Here is an 18,264-nt window from a genome sequence, read left to right as displayed (position 1 = left end):
ATACTTTTAATCCATCCAATGCCATTGTTGGCTATTTGTGTTTGTTATAATACGCACAGCGAGCTCGTCCGTGTACCATTATTATTATTATTAAATTATTAAATAAACGGGCACGTAATTCTTTAAAGTGGTATGATCGGATGTAATCTAAATTTCACATATTTTGGTGTCTAAAAAGACCTTCGTGGCATATTTAGCTTAGGGCACTAGAAATGTCATAAAATAATAATTAGAGCAATAACCATGCACTTTGAACGCATTTGCGGTCTCAAAAAAGAACTCAAATGTCACTTTAATACAGGTAGATGAAATGCAAATTATTATGCAAAGGTACCCATTCACCCGGATTTGTGAACTCTAAATAATGCTAACCCGGGGGATTCCTTTTCTGTATTTTGTGGTCTATTATGTTGGTATTTGTTAAATGCACAAATCATCAACAATATCATTTTTTCTTCTTCAATATAAACCCTCAGCTAATCAGAATCTTCATTTCTTATATCCTATTTTATATCATTAGTAAATAATCTTCGGCTGGCTGGCAGAAGGGCGTTAGCGCGCAAGCGACTCGAAAACTCCTTTTCGAATTATTCGCGTTTAAACATATGTTTTATATTCAAACTGCTTTCTGTCCGGAAAATTGGTTTAAAACTTAAAAGACTAATAGAAATGTTATAGTAGAACACGGCCACAATTTGTTTTCTCGCAAATAAGTCAGTTTTATAAAAGTTTGTGGTGATTTAGTGTTAACGCCCTTCTGCTTAATGTTTCATTTTTGACCTGAAATTCGAGCTAACGCCCTTTTGCAACCCAGGCGATAGGCTTATGTTATATTAATACATGAATTGAATTTCTAATAATCCGCAAGTGCTCTTAGTAGACGAAATTAGATCAACCAAAGTCTCATTAGCTCTGCATTGCAACCACTTTATGGCTGAGTACATTTTTTTGTAATCATTAGAATCCACAAGTCCATAAGTCCATGAATGCATCTTCATTCACCATCTTATGAAATTTTAAAATAAAAAAAAGGCACCCCAAGATCGATACTGAGGAAATTTTCAAATGGCCGAATTTAAGATCTGCTTCTTTAAAAGGCAATTAAATCCTAATCGGAGCATTCACAAAGTACTAGTCATTAGTCAGTAGAATGGGTGCCTTGGAAAGGTAGTCAAGAACGGAACATAACTAAACGTCTGCTCAAAAGAGGGCGGGCTATCTTTTCATGAGAAGTTCTCGATCAATCATATCAGATATTCCGAAACATTCATATATATTTAGAGTTTATTAACTCAACAGCACTTTTTTAAAGATCGACTGGTGAATGTATCCTTTCATTCTACTTCTGTATACGTTAGATCAGATGATCTAACTATCAGATATCTTGATGACAATGCAACAATTCCTTGATGCGGAGAATACACAAGTGATATTTTGAAAGAAATGTGACAGTCAGAAAGAACGGACTGCATGTTTTGACAAGCATGGTCAATAATTATATGACCCTTCTTTCGTGTTTCTTGTGATTTTTTGTCGTCTTTTTTGTTTTGATTTGACTCTACTTCTGCAGTAAATGCCCCTATCCTTTGGAATAAATTACCAGCGCATATTCATAAAACTCATTCTCTAGCCAAGTTGAAGTCGCACCTTTTTAATTCATGAATGATATTCTGCAGTTGTGAGTCGGTCAAAGGAGGTGCACACCATCTTATTCCTTGTTTGTTTGATCTTATGTTTGATCTCATTTTTTTAATTGTTATTATTATCTATGCATGGTTTATTGAATAAAGAACAGATTTATAATTTGTGAGTTTATTATAAGTTTTGGTTGGTAGTTTTAGTCAGACAATGGTGCGCTTAGAAACGCCTAATAAATGGTGTGTGTTATTATAATTATTATTATTACTACAAGATGGAAAAGCTCTTTTTTTTTTTTTTTACTTAACACAACCCCCGCCTTGAGCAAAAGGAAAAAAACTTGAGGGGGGTTAACCCCCCCCCCCCCCCCCTGCGTACGCGCCTGGACACGTAAATAATATTAGAAGGGCATTCACAAAGCAGCAGTACATTTGTGAAATTCATCAATATCAAAAGGTCTCTCGATATATATTTTCTAAATTTCAGTAGTATCTTACTTAGGAGTAACCTTCACATAAAGATAACTTAAGATATACATTTGTAACAATATTGATAGTAAAGGTAATACAAATGTTTAAAGATGTTTTTAAAGATGGAATTGAATAAACTGAACTGAACTGAACTGAAAAGTCACACTGCATTGTAAATCTTATAAAACCAAGTATAGGACAGGCCTTTCTCAAAAGTCTGCACAGACTCTTGAAAAACAAAATTGGTGTCAATGTTGGCTTACCATAATTATGGCCATATGGTCACAGTCTTAAACGCTTACGTAATTACCATAAGGGCATTCCTTTTGTTTGTATTAGTTTCTGAATCTTTACACACTATTCACATAACAAAGAAACTTCTATGGATATAATATAGGTATTGTGATGTATTCGGCATTTCTAGTACATTTTATCACAGGTCTGGATGAATGTATCAATTTCGCTGGACTTCATGCACGAGAGTGGAAAACACAAAATTCAACACAATTCAAAAGTGATAAATTTGCTTTCGATGGTAATACTCCCTTTTGTAAATGGACATTGTCATCACCAGGTTTATTTGAATAAGTACTTCCTGATTAGCCGGATCACTAACTTTGTTCATTTGTATATCTATCATAAAAAAAGGTAAGATAATAACAGAATTATTCATTATATTAATTATTCCCTCGATCAATCTGTCCTCTTCCCCTCCCACCCCTCTCTCTCTCTCTCTCTCTCTCTCTCTCTCTCTCTCTCTCTCCCCTCTCTCTCTCTCTCTCTCTCTTTCCAACTGTTTTTTCTCTCGCCTTCTTTTAAAATCCTTTCCCCGTTTTTATTTTTCTCAATACCCTCTCTCCATCCTTTCTTCACCTTATTCACTCTCTCACGAAATCCCTGTTTCATCTTACTGCGATTGAGTTTATATTTTAATTTAAAGGCTGATATGTTATGACTAATCTTATAACGTGAATTAACTCATGTTGTCTGAAGTTTGTTTTTATTGATCTCCATGGATTGATGTTGAATCTCATAAATCATTCTATTTTAATTCCACCAGGATGTGCTGTCCAAACTGTCGCTCGTGCATTGAGTGGATCGAGAGTATCATACCTCAGGCCTTTAAGCCAACGGAGCCTGAGGACACACAACCAATACTCAATATTAAAATTGGTCATTATGGGCTCCTGAATTCCGGAGACCTGATGAAACAGACGACATCGGCTACGCCATCGGAGACGAGCTCTATCGAAATTGGTCATCATGAGCTCCTGAATGCTGACGAACTTATGAAACAGACGACATCGGCTGCGACATCGGAAATTGGTCATCATGAGCTCCTGAATGCTGACGAACTGATGAAACAGACGACATCGACTACGACATCGGAAATTGGTCATCATGAGCTCCTGAATGCTGAAGACCTGATGAAACAGACGACATCGACTACGACATCGGAGACGAGCTCTTTGAGTTTAGGATCGCCGCCGGGATCGCCGACAGAATTAGATGTTAAAAAGTTAGTCCGAAGCTATGCGATCAAAGCGAGGCCAACCGGTCTACTACAATCAACATTGGTGGAAATGTATGAAAGTACGGATCATGAGTAAATAACAAAAATTAAAAAAAAAAACAACATAGAGGTGATATTCCAACTTGATTTCATGTTCGAAGTTCTCCATTTTAGTGTATTAATTTTAATAGTAAAGGATCGAAAGGAGCAAACCGTGTTACCAAGGATTAAACAAAACAAAAAAGCATTTTATTCATCCAAAACAAGATCGCTAAACACTTTTGAAAAATAAAATCACGGGCAATATCAATACCCTACTGTATATACCCCATAGAAATCATTTTCGGGTCATAATGTTTGCACGTATCGAAAGGTGATGCGCAATAAGTTAAGGCTAACAACATTGCAATAGGGTGGGGTTTTTTTCTTCTCGAAGGTCTTTGCGATCGTGTTCGAAAATGACACCTGGGCTTTGAATTAATCATTACCATTGTGTCGTCATTGCAGACATACACTTGGGTACAATAATTATGCCGACATCTTAATATTGTAATAAAGGAATTAACAATGTTCATAACGGTATAACACACAATGATTAGATGTACATAGCTATAGTATGTGACCGATACATTATTTCCAAATCAGCATGAACATTATACAACATAGTTCGGCATACAATATTGTTTTATTTCATGGGAATGTCTTATAGGTCAATCTATATTTTGTTTTTCAGTCTGTAATTTTCATCGTTTGATATGGTTGTGTAAGGGATTATGTTTGTATTGTTAGTTTTTATCTAGTTTTAGAAATCAGAGACCGTTATTGATGATGATATCGTTTACACTGCATGCTTATACATCCAATATATTGAGCATTTTTTGTAACAAAGATCACGAATAATTATTGATGCATTATTGAGGTAATAGTATGTTTGTATTAAGCGCTATATGAAAGCAAAATATTATTATTATTATTATTATTATTATTATGCATGTAACGATATCATTACGATGCTCCTATTGTTACAGGTGCCTCGCTGGAGACATACGTTATGCTTATATTTATAAAAAAATAACAATGAATGTCCGCATTCAATAGATGAATTACAGGCGCGGATCCAGGATTTTCCAATAGGGGGGGCCGAAAATTTTAAAATCGCACAGACCAATATTTCAACTTAACACACCAATACTGACAAGGTCATAGCACCTTACCGGTACCTACAAGTGGGCACAATTTTAGAAAGGGTGCAGGCTCACGTCATTTATCTTGTCTGATATCAACATCCGCCTTTTTTAATTTAATGCTTTTTGCTTTTCCCTACCGCGCGAAGCGCGGAAGCTTTGACATTTCATTAAATTATTAGAGAAAGAAGACGATTCATTGTACCGTTCTGACTCTTAGTTCATGTTTCGCCCCTCCCGCGCGAAGCACGGACGTTTTGACGTTTCATTACATCATTAGAGAAAGATGACGACTCGTTGTACTGTTTTCGACTCTTAATCCTTGTCTGGTTTCGTTTCCCCCCTCTCCCACGCGAAGCGCGGAAGCTTTGACGTTTCATTGAATTATTAGAGAAAGAAGACGATTCTTTGTACCGTGTCCTTGTCTGAATCGAGATCCCCCCCCCCCTCACGCGCAAAGCGCGGAAGTTTTGACGTTTCATTATATTATTACTCTTAATCCTTGTCTGAATTCAGTTTCTCCCCCCCCGTGCGTTTCCCTACCGCGCGAAGCGCGGAAGCTTTGACATTTCATTAAATTATTAGAGAAAGAAGACGATTCATTGTACCGTTCCGACTCTTAGTTCATGTTTCGCCCCTCCCGCGCGAGTTTCCCTACCGAGCGAAGCGCGGAAGCTTTGACATTTCATTAAATTATTAGAGAAAGAAGACGATTCATTGTACCGTTCCGACTCTTAGTTCATGTTTCGCCCCTTCCGCGCGAGTTTCCCTACCGCGCAAAGCGCGGAAGCTTTGACATTTCATTAAATTATTAGAGAAAGAAGACGATTCATTGTACCGTTCCGACTCTTAGTTCATGTTTCGCCCCTCCCGCGCGAGTTTCCCTACCGCGCAAAGCGCGGAAGCTTTGACATTTCATTAAATTATTAGAGAAAGAAGACGATTCATTGTACCGTTCCGACTCTTAGTTCATGTTTCGCCCCTTCCGCGCGAGTTTCCCTACCGCGCGAAGCGCGGAAGCTTTGACATTTCATTAAATTATTAGAGAAAGAAGACGATTCATTGTACCGTTCCGATTCTTAGTTCATGTTTCGCCCCTCCCGCGCGAAGCGCGGAAGTTTTGACGTTTCATTACATCATTAGTTTGGTACCGCAAACTGCAAATAATAATCATTTTGATCAACTTCAGAAACTTCAGAATCGGGCAGGAAGAATTATTCTTCAGGTTAAACCTGGTGAACATGTATCTATTCAGCAGATTCACGATACCTTGGATTGGGAAACCCTAAAATCGCGACGTCGGAGACATATGGGTTCGTTACTGTTTAAAACATTTCATGAGCTAGCACCTAAATATATGACTGATAAATTTGTATTTAACGAAAATTGTTACGGGCTAAGATATAATGACAATTTAATGCTTCCGAAACCAAGAACCAATCAGTGTAAACGTACATTCTTATATCGTGGATCCTTGTTATACAATGAACTACCTATTAAGCTCCGTCAGTTAGGCACACTAAATTTGTTTAATAAACATGTTCAAAAATACTTCAATTATTTTGATATTTAAATTTCGCAATCCCATTGGCTTTAGCCATAAACATAATCAATTTAATAACAGACTAAATTAGATAATGTGTAGAGTATTTTAAAACTAGTTAAGTTAATTGTTAGCAGGGTGGGTGATAAGGGTGGGGTCGTATTTTGTTACATTAGGGATGGTAGGGGATATTTGAATAGATTTTAATGCTTTTTGTACGGTTTTTTGTTTAATTTAATTTGATTTGATTTAGTTAAGTTAAGTACAAGTACAAAGTTTTTTGTTTTTTTAAAAATATTTTTAATTACGACTTACTATTTTGTTATATCATTACTAATTATAGTATCATTATATATATATTGGACTCCATGGAAGAACAGAGCCATTAGGTTAATGGCTCTGAAATGGACTATCCAACCGTTTTATCATTCTATCAATGTTATATGTCTTTGATTTTGTTATATTGTGTTATTGTTTTTTATGATGATTTTCGGAAATAAAACAAACAAGAGAAAGATGACGACTCGTTGTACTGTTTTCGACTCTTAATCCTTGTCTGGTTTCGTTTCCCCCTCTCCCACGCGAAGCGCGGAAGCTTTGACGTTTCGTTAAATTATTAGAGAATGAAGACGATTCGTTGTACCGTTCTCTACTCTAAATCCTTGAAGAGAAAGAAGAAAATTCGTTGTACCGTGTCGTTGTCTGAATTTAGATTCCCCCCTCCCGCGCAAAGCGCAGTAACTTTGACTTTTCATTAAATTATAAGAGAAGAAGACGATTCGTTGTACCGTTCTCTACTCTAAATCCCTTTCTGAATTCAGTTTTTGACCCTCCCGCGCTTCGCGCGGAACCTTTACGTTACCCTTAACTTTTACTCTTAACCCTTGTTTGAATTCATTTTCGCCCATCCCGCGCGAAGCGCAGAAGCTTTCAGGTTTATTTAAATTATTAGAGGAGAAGGCGATTCGTTGTACCGTGTCCATGCATGTCTGAATTTAGTTTCCCCCTCCCGCGCGAAGCAAGGTAGTTTTGGCGTTTCATTAGAAATTATTCCTTTTAATCCTTGTCTGAATTCAGGTACCCCCAGGAAACTTTGACGTTTCAATAAATTATAAGAGAGAGAAGACGATTCGTTGTACATTTTGACTCTAAGTCCTTCTCTGTACTGAGTTCCCTCTCCCGCGCGAAGCGCGGAAGCTTTGACGTTTCATTTAATTATTAGAGAAAGAAGACGATTCGTTGTACCGACTCTTAATAATCATTGTCTGAATTTTCAAAAATGTTTCTCTGTCCCATAAAAAGTCACAGTTCGTAGGGGAAAAAATACCGGCCGACCGACATTATATACATCTCACCGACTTCAAACTTCTGCATTGATATAGTACACGACGATCGAGCAAAAACTATCGACACTGCGGACCCGACACAGCAACATAATTACCATGCGTATCTTTCTTGCTCCCTCGACGTGGCGACTCCACCCAACATCCCCCCTCTCTCTCTTACTCCCACCCCTCTTCCCTCAGGCCCTTACCTACATCTCTCTCTCTTTCATCCTCCGTTTCTTTTGTTTCCTTTTTATCTCTTTTCTTCTTTTTTCCCCTTTTCACCTTTTGTTTTTCTTGTTTTCTTTTCTTTCCCTTTCCCCTTTCTTTTTTCCCCTCCCCTCTCTTATTTTTCCCGACAGCTGCACAATTTTACCGACAATATCCTGACAGGTGGGGGTGTCGCACCCCACCCCCCCCCTTTTTGCAACGCAGCTCGGGATTTTATGTGGCCTGCCCCCTCTGTTCAATACCCCCCCCCCCCAACTCCAATAACGTCTCCCAAGCCTTCGGGAATGACCTCCGATCTCCCGATTACAATTCTGCTCCTCTTTGTAGGGGCCGGGCGCGGGCTTCATCATGAGTGCTTTTACATGAACCTTTTTAAAATAAATATATTATGCTGGATTTCGACCCGGATTGCACAAACTAAAATGATAGGATGATCATCCCCAATATACGCTTGCAGTTCACAGTCATGTGCACTCCCTTCCTCGTTATTCCCTTATCCACCGTTACCGTCAATGCCATTTACATATATGGCCGGCCCCCTCTTCAATAACGGCCCCATGCCTTTGGAAATGACACCCAACATTTCCTGATTACCATTCTGCCGCCCTTTGGAGGGGCTGGGCGCAGCCTTTTCAGAAGTGTTTTTACACAACTCTTTTCAGGTACTACGGCTCATAAACAAGCTAGTATGCTTAGAACTATTGAAAATAAGCTGAATTCAGACTCAGTTTTGCACAACCTAAAATTACAATACGGACACACGCGCATACCCCCCCCCCCCCAGTTTTCCCCTACTCGTTGTTTCTGTCACTTTGTGCCATTTCCTTGTCTTTCTTACTTTCTCACCCGGCTTCTCTTTTCCTTTCTCTTTTTTTTTCTCTCTCTCTCTCTTTCTTTTCTCCCCTTTTTACTTTTCTCTTCTCCTTTCTTCTTTCTACTCCTTTTTTCTCTCTCCTCCTTTCTTTTTTCCCTTCTTTTCTTCCTCTTTTTTCCTTTTTCCCTTTTCCCCCCTTTTTTTTTTGCGCCGCCAATAGGGGGGGGGGGGGGGGCGGCCGTTTCGGCCACCCCCCCTGGATCCGCCACTGAATTAGAGTCTTTACATTAATGTTGATAAGACATTTAGTGTGAAATTTATATGAGGTAATGTCAGTCGCAGCTAATTTTGATATGTATACAATCCAGTTTCCTAATTTACTGTCGTCATTGTGCATGGTGCTCTTATGCTGTTTAAACATGAATGTTGCTCTATATACGTAACATTAATCATAAGCATAGTCTTTACAAAGTTAATGTTCATATTTGGAGAGATAAGAAATTGGAAATGCTTTCATTTTATCTATAAGGTACCTACCTATACAGTGTGTGTAGAACATGGCAGAAAATTATCAAACGCGGGTAGTTGAATTTGGAAGGGAATGTAAAGGTAGAGAGAGATAAATAAATTGGTAGATATAACTATTATATATGCACATAATTATACAAAAATTAAAGGAGAAAATTAATTTGCCTCGCGCCGTCATTGTTCATCCTTACTGCCTTCCTTTTGTGGAAATAACTGCATATTTTGGTTTGGTTGAAATTGAGAGAGAGAGAGAGAGAGAGAGAGAGAGAGAGAGAGAGAGAGAGAGGGAGAGAGAGAGAGAGAGAGAGGGGGAGAGAGAGAGGGAGAGGTTGATATTTAGATTGAGATTGAGAGAGAGAAAGAAAGAAAGAAAGAGACAGACAGAGAGAGAGAGAGGGGGGGGGGGGGTGAGCGAGGGAGTGGGAACGTATGGAGAAGGACAGATGGAGTGGAAGAGAAAATAATGCAAACTATAGCGTGTATATACGTTTAATCAAGCCCGCATAAATCAAAATCATATGCAAGGTGATACTACTTCGCAAATAACCAATTTTGTTTTTTCTTTGATCTCAAGTCGTGTAAACGACGATGTAAGCTGCATTGTTTTTCCAAATAAAGTAATTTTTCAGCGGATCCGATTCCCCTGCTGAAGGCCTTTTGGAGCAGTACACTCGGCCCAATAAGATAACCGAGGTAAGATAAATCTATTCAGACATTATGAGTGCTAAAATGGTTAATAATTGTTCGTTTCAGATCGTTAATTTAGATGTTTACTTTTGAAAATATGTTTAATGCGGGGTTCAATGCCAGAACTTCAGCTTGCCAAATTACACAAATTGCAGAATGCCGCTGCTCGCATTAATAATTGTTACCCTCTCCAACAGACACAGTCACATCACACCGATTCTCAAGGAACTCCATTGGTTACCCCAGGCCCAGGGAGATGAAACTCTCATCTCCCTGGTTACCCATGAAAGAACGTATTGTTTTCAAAGTTCTTTTGCTTATGTTTCATTGTGTTCATGGCTCTGCTCCACATTTTCTTTGATTAATCACTATAATTACTTGCCAGATCTTTAAGTTCTCAAAAAACCTGGATTGCTTGTTCTTCCAAAACTTAATACAAAATGGAGGGAGAGAGATTTCACTCATGCTGGGCTATCACTCTGGAATTGTTTACCTCGAGGGATCAGAGATATTCCTACATTAGAATCTTTCAAAAGCAACCTTAAAACTTATCTTTTTCAGTCTGCTTTTAGTTGATCTGAATTGTCTTCTTTTTTAGTTATATTGTATTTTTGCACTAGTGCGCCTTGAGCATTTAATTTTGAGGTGGATTTGGCGCTTTATCAGTAAATCCTATATGTTATCATTATTATTACTTCGGTACTATACGAATTTTAGGTACAGTGATGTTTGACTCAATTTGACATAAACAGTGATCCGTATTCCCTAGAAAAATGAAAATAATATATGCCATACGTTTTGTAAAAACTAACTCAATAAAGTCACAATAATTGTAAATAGGAGAATGGAGATTGAATAGTGATGAGCAAGAAAGTTAATGGCGAATTATTTATGTTGAAAACAATCGTCCAAAGTGTGGACATCTCTCTTAATTTGTTGATTCGTTTCATATAGGAAGCAAGTCTAATTATTGTCGTGCAGCGGCCTATATACCATTTACAGAATAATAAATTCATTTAAATTTTATTCGCATAGAAATTTAACTAAGTTTGTTTGTATTTCATCCTAAAGAGTGGAAAGATGTCGTGCCCCCAGACCTGTGGAGAGATTATAGTGGTCATATTCAAGGTCATTCTTGTGATCATCTGTCTTCCTGTTCTGCTCGTAGTTAGTCTCGTAGGAATTATACTCGGTATCCTGTGCTGCCCATGTAAGTATATACCACTGAGCTAATCATGCTATCAGACCATGTCTATACCAAAATGTTTTACATTATCCATGAACAGATGAAGGCGTGGATCCAGGATTTCTTAGGGGAGGGGGCCCAACTAAGTTGTGAGCACATTTTTTTTTTTTTGGTCCTCGAAAATTAAAAAATTTGACCCCCCCCCCCCTTAAGCGCAGGGGGGAAGGGGGGGGGCCAACTGGACACTGGCCCGAAAATATGGAATACTCTCCCCGGAGATGTCCGTGATACTGCTGTCTTAAACTCTTTTAAATCTAAAATAAAAAAATACTTCATCTGTTTTTAAATCTATAATAATATTTGCATGTTAATACGTCTTCTATGCTTTGTACACTGTTTTTGTTATTGTTATATTTTTTATAGCCAATTGTTGGAACTTGTATATGTATCTTTTAAAAACAGGGACTGCCTCGACAGAACCTTATGGTTTTATTTGCAGTTTTCCCAATTAATTTCTATTGCTGATTAACTTTGTATAATTCCGATATATTTGTAGACATGTTTCCATTTTGTGTGTGTTCTTGTGTTTTCTATATTGTATATAATCTGTATCTTATATGTTTTTTATGGATTTGAATTGAAATAAAATTGAACTTGAACTTGAACTTGAACAATTTCTTAAAGAGAACACTTTTGGTGCTTTTGAATGAAGAGTAGATATTCTTTGTCGATCCTCAATTTTCTGCCTATATTCTTTTGATTTATTGTCTCTATCTCTCACTTACCTCCAGTTAAGATATGTTGTCCATGCTGTGCGCCTTGCATCGAGGGTATCCTAGACGTCGTGCTCTTCCTCATAGGGCTACCCTTCAAGTGTATCATATGGGCTACAGTAGGGGGTGAAGAGGAGGGAGGCAAGGGGGTCAAGACACCGCTCGACCAAGGCACGACTCCGGCGACAACATACGACGGGTCGGCGTCACAGCAGCAGACGGCTTTGAGCGCGGATACGTCAAAATAGACGTATAATTATAATTTGGCGGATTTTCAGGGAAAAAATGCAGCCGAACTTAAACTTCATCATGGTCACATCTTTTGAATCTAGATGCACTGAAAATACCAACATCAAAAATGAGTAAAAATCAGAACCAGGGACGTTTGTTTATTTCCTCTATTCTTTGTTATTTATGTGTGGAGGGGCGGGGATGAGAAAGATTTAACATAAAGATATTTTCAGTACTGGTAGCTTAACTATTTAACTTTTTGTAGAAAACTGGAATAAGTGACAACCACGGGATTGAAACTTCGTTTGAACTTTACTAACCAGTGATATCAACCCTAATAATTTGACTGGCCTGTAGTATACTTTGTTTCAAAATGTTACATTTCCTTTATTGATAGTTTATTGTTTATATATCAAAGGTTTCCAGGGCTAATGCAGATCAGTTATAATGTAAATGAACGAAAGGAGAGCCCAAACTTGTTTGTTTTGTAGGATTTCGTATTCGAAAAGTTATTTCTGTTTAGCAATGTTTGTGTTACATTAAATATAAATAGCTGCTTAAGCCTGCAACCAAATATGCATAGATTGTGAACTTCATCATATCAATCAGTGACCTATTTTCTTATTTTACATCCTCCTTTCACTTGATTTTCAGAACATCAAATTTACTCCTGTTGATATACTCATAACAGTCTCTCTATCTGGCATGTCTCCTGTCACAGTAAATAATAACGAGAAGAAATTAAAAGACCCAGTACTCATTTATTGCTTGGTCACCTGCCATATTCGTTATTTATTGTTTTCTTCATAATAAAATACACAAAAGATACTGTACAAGTTTTTATCTTTTCAAAACGAGTAGGTCATGAAACAAACGGGACACAAGTACATAAAATACTTACATGTTGTCTGTGGAGCCAGAAGGGTGTTCACACATATACTTTAACACACAGTAAATGCCCTTCTGGCCCTGAACAGACCATGTATATATGTTGATACTGTTCTACATATAACTGGTATATTTCCTATATGTACAGAGATCTCTATCACCTGAACTGCAATAATAATGGCTCGTCATACATGCTAATGATTTAATAAGGTAGCATACATAAACACATGAAAATTACATGAAAACATGTTTTCTGTAGTTATGGAAATGGACATAACAATTCATCTGTTGAGAGTCAGAAGGGCGCAATCTTTATGGTATGCATTAATGTCCTTCTGGCTCTCAGCAGTCAAAATCCTTGTACATGTATAAACTATATTCATATAAATATAATAAAGGAAAATAGGCCAATGAAAATATATGCATAAAGGCCAAGAGGAATGGTATCACCAGAAGATAAAGACTAAGCTCTGGTTCGTATTTATAATCAACCTACTTGAAATCTATCTTGTGCAGATTTAACATGAGTTTCAATAATAGAGGGGCTTAAAATCTAGGTGGGATAATTAATTAATTATCACCTACAACTTCACTTTCTACTCTATTTTCTGAAAAGTAACGTTGCAGTTGTTGCATGTGGACATTCATCACGTATCGTTATATAAATCAGACAATTTGTTCAGTCTCTGGAGCTTACACATAATTCAAACAGTCAAACTGTTGTGGTTTAAAATGTTACTACACAAACACACATGTACATTATTTATGTTGCCTTTAAATCATATATGCTTCCTGGGGGTGTTTCACAAAGGCTAAGATCAACTTGAGTTGGACTTGAACTATGGCAGGCCACGATTTGTATGTCCCTTGAGAGACCAATGCCAGGAATGGTTAGAGGAACTAACATCTTACTACAGTTCAAGTCCAACTTAAGTCGATCTTAGTCTTTGTGAAACACTCCACTGGACACTGATCATAAACGAGTAACTCTCAATTTTCTATACAAAAGTTCCAACAAATAATTCACACCACCAGTTATCACCTCTCTACCTCCACAGTTACAAAGAATAAATAAATCTAAACAGGAAAAGCTAACAACTTAAGACTAGTCTAACTTGCACTAGAGGGCAATATGCACATTATATATGGTATCTTTCTTCAGCATGACTGTCTTCACACCTTGAACAGACATTGCGCTGGTTGATAATATCTAAACAAGAAATAGTAATAGTTTTATGTCTACAAAACATAAAGCATCTAAATAAAGCCATCAATATGATTGTCCCCAGTTGCAGTGAAACAGAAAATACCCATATCTATATTAAAAAATCAGACCAGAACTTACCAATAAAAACCCTAACTGGCTGTTGAATGTGTAAAAGTCACTATTGGTTTCACATACAGTAGTCTTAATATTACAAGATTACAAATAGGGTCAAAAGCAGACAGTCCCTCAAAAACTTTACACATTTTGGCAATATTTTAGACTGCAGAAAAAGTAGAGTTGAGCTACACAATCACAAATATATGATTAAAATCAACAGAATACTTAACAACAATAACAAGTAATTGAATCAGATAGACATTCGTACGATAAATTTAAACCTATGTAGGTTAATTTTGTATATAAATGCACAAACAAATCATATTATATATGGCTGTCTGAATTCAAAAGTTTCCGAAAAATTTAAAAGGGGAAAAAATGAATGTTGAATATATAATGCATGGTATTGTCATTTCTTAATTACCAGCTCATATGTCCAAATATACCATGTGCATTTCAAACGATTTACTTACATAAACAACAATGAGGGCATCACAAATAGTTTCTAGACATCTGTTAACTATCATACAAAAAATACAAATATTGTTTAATATGCAGACAGTCACTGCTATGGTCAATTTAGCAATTATGTGAAGTACTTCAAGACACTTCTAAAATAGCCCCTTCAGTTTGAAAATAAAAACAATCTCAGATAAAATCATGAAAGCACTATTAAACCTCTATCCATCTGTACCAGCAAAAGATATGACTCAAGTTTTGACTGATGTCTATGAGCAGATGAAAGTCCTCAAATTACAAACACGAAATACACACTGCTCTTTACCCTTTTCACTTACCGTATCTCAGTTTATATTGTTATAGAAAAATGTATAAAAAATACAGGGAAAGAGGCTAACATACAATATTGTCTCTTGAGCGTCCGAAATATTAGCATACAATCTTTAACATTTATGAAATCAACTTTTAAATTATACATCTATACTCCATACACCTTGTGTTAAACCTTTTCAGAATTTTGTATTCTATCATTTGTAAATACAAGAACAGCTCCTAAATAAGCCAGATTTTAATGTTCTATTCTCTATCTTTTCCCCTAAACAATCAATTGTATCTAAATCCAAGTATTCTCAACATTCTGCTCTGTTATTTTCATCCTGATCAGGCATTTCTTTAAAAAACTTTTTTTCTTCTTCAAACAAAGGATACTTGGATATTTTCTATTAGTTGTTTCTTATCTCTAGCATTCTTAATGGTATATTATATGATATAGTTCAAGAAAAAAACACATAATAAATAAGAGTCTCGCTGCTTAAGTGAAGTACACATGTTTGCAAATATTGAGCGGAAATGCATTTCATGTATATGAATACGCACCGACTTCTGCTTCTGCATTCAAGAAACTTGATGAATAAATAGTGTGTATGCATATCACCATAATAGGCTCGGTTTGTTATGCATTCCCATTTCATGTATTCTTTTTCAAGTAAATTGCTCCTGACACCCCAAGAAGCTTGTCAAAGGTATATCTGACTTAGCAAGGTGAGAAAAAAAGTTTCATCATGACAAGAGGAAACATGAACTTGAATGCATTACATCAAAGATCTATTACGACACGATAGTGCAAGAGCAAGCACATCATCACCATTATCAAAAAAGAATAATCTATAAAGCCTCAAAACATTAATGACATTTCTTAGGAACTATTTGGTCAAATTACTTAACTGTAAACTAATATACATTAATATCATATTAAACATCTCTCAATAAAAACTTTTTGCCTTATGAAGGCAAACTCACTCTGACCGGTCTTTGCATATAAAATTAATCACTAATAGTTAGAGATGATTAATGCTACCAATCCAAAGAATAGTTTTAAACAAAGACATTCTGCTTTATCAAGTCATGCAACACATCACAGTAAAATGCAGGAATGTAAAGAAAGTCGTAATAAAATAATGTTGAGTTCTCTTCATTCTTGTATTTAACTTTACTGAGTGCAGTAAGACAAAAGGAAGCAGTATGTCTACATGATAATCAAAGCCATTCTTTACGTTTCTTTGTAAAGTACATACATGCTCCCTGACTGTCAAGAATGCCTTTAATAAAATAAAATAAGGTACAAGTATACATATACATACATCTTATGCTGTACATTGATCTTTACACTACTGATGAGGTAAATTACCTCTTTGGTTTACAGCTGAAGCTATTGTAGTGTTCAGTTTGAAAAATAAAAAAAATACAAGCATACATGTACCATGCAAATGTTTGATTGGCAATAAACACACACACGTACACACCACAGCAGCAACAGCAACACCTTGCAGCACACAACTCAATACTGAATACAGCAAAGAAGACGCGCTGTACATAACTGGCAAAAGGTCGGGAAATTGGGAACAATGCAGTTTCCATGACAATATGATTTTTTGGGAGAATTTTCAACAGAATTCTGGTGATGGGGAGGGGGGGGGGGGGGGGGGAGAAATGACACCCCCCTAACAACAAACAAATGACATGCCCCCGATGTCAGTATGCTAGTAACAGCAAGACGAGAACACCGGTGATAAAACATCTCACAATATCAGCAATGGTGTTAAGTTGATAACATCAGGTGGGAGGGGATTGATTCATTAGATAGCAAGACAGAAAAATAAAATTTCAATTTGTGAGACAGATTATCAAGCATGAGATTAGGAGAGAAAGAGGAATGGAGAGAGGAGAGGAATGACAGATTAGAACACCTGTTATAACATATACAGCCTGATAGAAAGGTGAAGGGATATATAACTGACATGCAAGTAAGTTGTGATTAAACTCAACTAATCAACAAAGTGTTTACCAGATAGTGTTACATGTAGGTATGGCATATTATTCCAACAAATATAAAATGCTTCTTTATCAGTCTGGATTATTCACGTAAGTGTAGGGCTTTCTTTCTGTTTTAAGATGGGAAAAGCCAAACATTTCTCTATCTTTAAAGAGAAAAAACAAAATTCAACAAACATATTTTTTCTACTTCATTTCTCTCCCTCACGCAGACCACACACTCAATCTCTCACTCTCTACTACTTTCCATATTATCTCAGTCAATGCGTATTTCATTCATTTCTGTTTTTTTTACTTTCCATTTTTTAAATGTATTCTTCTTCTTCTTCAAGTGTAAGTGCTGCTTCTATTCCCTCGTTGGCATGCCCCTTCCATGATGTTTCTTCATGTTTTCACCTTTGTACCCAAGTACGACAGCCATAGCGAACTTTTTCATTTTGTTCTTGTCTTATTGTCTCCTTTCTTTCACATACTTTTAAAGTAGACATTCATTGAAAATTATCAGTATGGCTGATAATTTATCACTAAAAAACCAGGAAGCCTGAAGATGACAATTGTCAACTGTGCATTGGACAATCCAAAATAACAAAAATAAAAACACTGAGGTTCTGTAATATACGAGCGCTTTGTCAGAAAACTTAGCGATGTTTTGAAGGCGTCACATCAGGGACCAACCCTGCGTATGCATACATCCTTTAACTAATAAACATATTTTCAGTGCAATTGTTCCTCAACTATAAGAGTTTGATTCATTTTAAACATGAACTTATTTTACACCATTTTAAATGGGAAGTGATGCTGATTGGGATGATTATAATGCTGTACTTAGACAATTTATAAAGGGCAAGGATAAATCATTGATCAAAAAAACAATGAAATCAGACCACCTTCAAATTAAAAAAAGCCCCTGGTTTGATGGAATAAGTATTGTTCGTTCCTGATTAAAATGTTGCACATGTGTTGGTGTATGTAGCTGAATGTACAAAGTCATCTTTCTTATGCAAGCCATAGTAAAGCCACATCTGATTTTTTTTATTTTTTGAATAAGGATGCATTTTCCATTAAAATTGAACCATGTCCCAAATTTAAAGTGAGGCAACAGATCAAACAGTTACAATGACGCTGGTGAAGTAAAGGAA

The 18,264-nt window shown here is 36.6% G+C and overlaps 1 protein-coding gene across 1 annotated transcript; it reads left to right on the top strand.

The window, feature by feature from the left end:
- Positions 1-11,007: 11,007 nt before the first annotated feature.
- On the top strand, positions 11,008-12,564 carry LOC115929489. The gene is made up of 2 exons (XM_030998494.1): positions 11,008-11,143; positions 11,911-12,564. Exons 1-2 carry the CDS (start codon positions 11,014-11,016, stop codon positions 12,138-12,140), a joined length of 360 nt encoding a protein of 119 aa, XP_030854354.1. The 5' UTR covers positions 11,008-11,013; the 3' UTR covers positions 12,141-12,564.
- Positions 12,565-18,264: the final 5,700 nt, after the last annotated feature.

Source organism: Strongylocentrotus purpuratus, unplaced genomic scaffold (genome assembly GCF_000002235.5).
Source record: "Strongylocentrotus purpuratus isolate Spur 01 unplaced genomic scaffold, Spur_5.0 spur5_scaffold_5, whole genome shotgun sequence".
NCBI lineage: Eukaryota > Metazoa > Echinodermata > Echinoidea > Camarodonta > Strongylocentrotidae > Strongylocentrotus > Strongylocentrotus purpuratus.
This window is presented reverse-complemented; position numbering and strand designations above follow the sequence as displayed.